General features: G+C 32.9%; 1 protein-coding gene across 1 annotated transcript; it reads right to left on the bottom strand.

Annotated features, from left to right (window-relative positions):
* Nucleotides 1–1,122: 1,122 nt before the first annotated feature.
* On the bottom strand, nt 1,123–2,021 carry LOC132731970 (serpin B3-like; the record flags this gene model as incomplete). The annotated part of the gene is made up of 2 exons (XM_060718271.1): nt 1,625–2,021; nt 1,123–1,440 (listed from the first exon to the last, which is right to left on the bottom strand). Coding segments are annotated over exons 1-2 (715 nt in total), but the record flags the coding sequence as incomplete, so codon positions are not given.
* Nucleotides 2,022–5,193: the final 3,172 nt, after the last annotated feature.

Raw genomic sequence — 5,193 nt, forward strand, 5'->3', positions numbered from 1 at the left:
TATTTCTACGTAACAAACTTTAACAACAGATTAAATCATCTAAATGTTTCACATACTGACAATTCATTTGATAAAAGCTGATTAGATATATTAAAGTCATGAGTGGTGCCAACTTTATTCCACATTTGTTGAATGTACACAGATGTGTCTCATAAATTAAAGACTGTGTTTGAAGAGTATAATGTAACGCTCACATAAACAACAACGTATAGGATGATGATATTGCAGAGCAGAGAGTCGAGACTGTCGAAATAATTCATGAAATACGTCATACAGTCTCACATACTTTGACGTGCTATATAGCAGCGCACCGCTAAACATAATGCCATTTACTTGTGTCGTGACAGTGATATTGCAAAAGGTAAAGCAATTAAAAGATGCTTTAAACTAAAAGTTTTTGTGACCGTCAAAACTTTGAAAAATACACAAAGAGTCTGAGAAATGAATCTAAATCTGCATTCATAATATATATAAAGGTTAACTTGACTTATAAGATTTTTAATCATTGTTCACATACTTGTACCCAATTACTAACAGGTTGATATATTTAAGATCATTCATGTGGACTGTTAGTGCCTCATGTCAGCCTATATCATTCTTAACTTGACAATATCATAACCATTAAACACACTCTATTTATTATCTTGATGATTCATTTTTTGTTAAATTGTTACCCGCAGATAATCAATAAATATAATTGGAGAAACACAGATATACTATTATGTATTTATATTGTTATGGGTAATGTCATTTAAATATAGTCATCATATCATTTTAAAATCAAATAAAAAATAAATAAATAGCAATATGTCTGTGTTTTTTCTATTAATATCTAAAAATATTTACATCAAATGAATGTAAAGTCATAATAGTCTTAAATTTGTCTCTCTCCAAAGTTTGAGAACGATATTAAACTATATGTAATGGTTTTCCAGACTGTAATAACGACAGTTTTTTTTCTTAAACAGGATGGTTAACAAGATACATATCATGCAGCTATTCAGTAATTGATCATGTGATTGCCTCGGGTATATCAATTTTCCTATGAATAGAGGGGCCTGAATTCTATGATCCCAAATCATAAACAAAAATGGATGATTTGCAACAAATGTTGGAATATACTAATAGCACAAGTCGTTGCCATTATCATCGCCGTCGCTGCAGCAGCCTCTGTACCTTCTTCATTCACCTCTACAAATGCCTTATGAATAACAGTTGTAACAAAAAGACCTTCTCCGATACCTGACAAATCCGCCATGTCAGCTTCAAACATGTCATGCATGCCGAGAAATGTGAGAACATCTTTCATCTCGTAAGAGGTATCCATCTGAAATATTGGCAAATTTACAACAACTTTCCTTTCACTTAACTGTGTCATTAGTTCATCTAACATAGAAGATGACAGACGGCCTCCTAAAGAGTACAGCCCTTCAATGTCATCTGGTAATAACATAACCATTCCTTGATTGTTACCACTAATACTTTGCAGCCATACTTTCTACTCTCTGTATATTTAACTCTATCCAACGTTTTCCCCATCATTTCAACTAGCATTATATTTTCATTCGTCACAAGGAAATCGGTTTTCTGTGTTACAGCTTTGTTGAACGGTTCGTTCCATTACCTGTAAAGTATCTTGCGTTGACGGCGATCACCATAGTACTAGAGGTTACTGATCCAAGTGCCAAGATGTCCTTAATTCTGACATTCGTCTCTTTTTCTACCCCATGGTTTATTTCTGACCTTGATTCTTCTGGTGATGATCCATAATCTAAACTGGTGATTTCAGCTTTGAAATATCTATTCACTTTCTCTAGATAATCCCCGTCTATATGCTTACCCGCAAGTGGGTAAATTTTGTTTGCTGACCTAATATCAACAAAACTGCCGATTTCCTTGAAAATATCAACAAACGCTTGCAGGCTGGTTAATAATGTGTCGTATTCAATATTGTCTTGACTGAGTGTTTTTTGTATCTGTGCTCGTGTTTCATTTCTTGCTCCGAGTTCTAACATATCCATAGTGATCAATACACTACTAGCGGACATAAAAACATTTTCTAATAAGTGGCTTATTTTCTATTACGGGATCACTTTTTTTCCAGAATTTTGTACTTCACAACAGCAGGTGTCAAGTGCCGTGTGGCAGCTGTAAAAAGTTGCCCCGCACTTCACTTCAGTGTTGTTATATTTTCTGGTCCCTCGGGATCATTGATGCCAGCACTATTAAGTGTTGAGAATTGAGTACCGCTCAAGCCGGTGCTAGGGGGCGTGAGGATGTTGCACTTATTCATTATCTCTCATGTACAGACTCAATCAAATAGAATAGAGAAAAAAGAATCCCTAAAGAAAGCCCAACACGGCAAAATTGAAAATGTTGCAGGCTCGGTTTGATTGAGCCTGTTCATGGACGGTACTAACCGAGTCTGCAATTCTTATGTAATTTTGTTGTGATTAATGCTTCCGAGGGATCACTTTGTTTCCAGAATTTTGTACTTCACAACAGCAGGTGCCAAGTGCCGTGTGGCAGCTGTAAAAAGTTGCCCCGTACTTCACTTCAGTGTTGTTATATTTTCTGGTCCTTCGGGATCATTGATGCCAGCACAATTAAGTGTTGAGAATTGAGTACCGCTCAAGCCGGTGCTAGGGGGCGTGAGGGATGTTGCACTTATTCATTATCTCTCATGTACAGACTCAATCAAACCGAGTCTGCAATTCTTATGTAATTTTGTTGTGATTAATGCTTCCGAGGGATCACTTTGTTTCCAGAATTTTAACCAATCTTCTTGTACACATAAATTGTGAATTTTACAATACGTTCAGAAAATATTGATGTGGCACCAGCCATCATTTGCTAAAATGAAAATGTACGCAACTTTTTTTTAACAATAACAGAATTAGAAATAAAATCAACACAATAGTTGGATAATTTGGTAAAGGTTAAGAGCTAAATAGTATACATGTATGTGATAGATACAATGCTAAATATATGTGTAGTTGTTTCCCTTTGTAGCCTATGCTGTAATAGACAAATTTAGAATTGAAGTATTAAGTTAAACCCTGAACTATATGATAAAACAAAATATCCTTCCCATCGAATTCACTAAACAACAGAAATATATTGTTGTTACACAGGATACACGGAAATCAACGATGTTTATATGCTCGTAATATACCTCTATATTTAACTATCGATTGTAAACAAAGTAATCTACCATCCTTCAATGATAATGTGTTTCATTTATGGTGTAGTAGTATTTATAGTAAAATGAAATATTCATAAAGATCTCTATTAATACAATATTAGTTCAACGTCTATGTTCATCGTTGTTTACAGTTAAAAATACGCTGATATGGAAAAATCAAAAGCTCTATTTAATATTTTGATATCTCTCTTTCCGTGTCCTAGTATTCAAACTGCTATAACATAATTGGGTTTGTATTTAAGTTTTGCACATATTTTGTTTCACTAATATTAATGTGACAGCGTTTTATAAAAAGTAAACGGCTCATATACATAAATATCAAATGTGCTACTAAAAATATATGGTTCTGTTTGACAACATTCTTGGTAATTTATCAATAGTGGGTTAATGCATGGGGTATTTTCTGAGTAATAACATCTGCAAAAGACTTTAATAAACTGCAGATGTTAAAGTATGGAAAAAATTCATAAGCGCTGTTCTCGGATATTGATTTTTCTTGTACTTGTCTATATGTTTCATAGTTAACGGTAGTTGACCAAGCTGATCTTTATTCATATTTACTTACCATTATAGCCATCTAATCAAGCGCGCCTCAGAATTTGTGTGGTTGGGGCGATTTCAAGTGGTGTATGATTAAAATTTATTTCCGATCAATTGTCGTAATTTAACATATTACTTTAGATCTGTTGTCGTAGTCACAAAATGTCATATTCGACAAACTGTCTTATTTGACGAGATGTCCTTCGACGAAATGACGTGCACCGGACACAATTATATCAAAATATAAAATTACTTCGACGTTTACCTTTGCATTTGCACTCACCATTTGCACTTGAATGGGCATAATGTCAATTTGATTAAGTATTTTTTCTTTCTTCTTTTTTTTCAGTTACAAAAATGTGTGCTCATATTATATTTCATAATTAATTTCTATCTATATTATATCTATAACTCATGTTGCCATCTTTTAAAAGTTGTAGAAAAGTTTCTGATTATGTGTCAAAAGGAACGCCAACCGTTTCCATCTATATTCTTAGTATTGTGTGTTTTCAGGTTTTTTAAAAAAAAACAAGAGCTTTATTGTGTCTCATTAGTTGTATCGGAGTCTAGGCAAGACATTTTTTCTTTTTGAATATGAAACTTGCTTATCTATATCAAGTTAGGAAATCATAAACATAATAAAAACATTTTAATTTTTAATTTCCCGCCGTTAACATACAATAATTTGGTATGGTTTTGCAATGGATATTGTTATATTTTCAGGATCTCCGGCAAAATTGAGTCTAAAGAATAATGTTAAGGACGGTGCGAGGTATGTGACACTGTCCATTGTGAGTCTATGAGTTTCAACTAATTAAATGTGTTTCCATGGGTGTCTAGGGTTCCAAATTACTTTAATAAAAGTGCTGCAATTTAAAATGCAACGTTTTTATAATATGTTTAGTTAGTTAAAGAAGGTGCAATGGTACCCGTACAAAATATCTATTTTCGTTCCTTTACCTAGTTCTGTGTCGTAATTATGTGTGGTTTATTAATGAACTTTGTGTCCGTTAAAGTTATCTAAGTATGATGTGTATAGGTTACCCGTTGATAAGGAATACTGTATCTTAACTTTGAACGTTGTTTACTGTAACATTAAAAATAAAGACAACATGTATACATGCATATACATTATTTTCTTTATCAGTGGACAAAATATATATGGTAAGTCTAAACATTCGAATAAGATGAAATACACATCTCAAATTTACAAAACAGTCACTACTGGTTCGCTATTGCACCACAGTGTGTATAGTAACTGCAACAATACATTATCTCTTATAATATATAACATGCAAAAATACGTTATCTCTTATAATATATAACATGAAATGCATGTATGAAAGCACCGAAATGTGATATAAATAAATGCAAATATATTGCAAATGTTACTAAATAATCAAGTCTATGTTACATCTATAAACAAGTCATAACATTGGGTTTTTTGA

The sequence above is a fragment of the Ruditapes philippinarum genome, unplaced genomic scaffold (genome assembly GCF_026571515.1).
Source record: "Ruditapes philippinarum isolate M1 unplaced genomic scaffold, ASM2657151v2 ctg2712_1_1_1_1, whole genome shotgun sequence".
Classification (NCBI taxonomy): domain Eukaryota; kingdom Metazoa; phylum Mollusca; class Bivalvia; order Venerida; family Veneridae; genus Ruditapes; species Ruditapes philippinarum.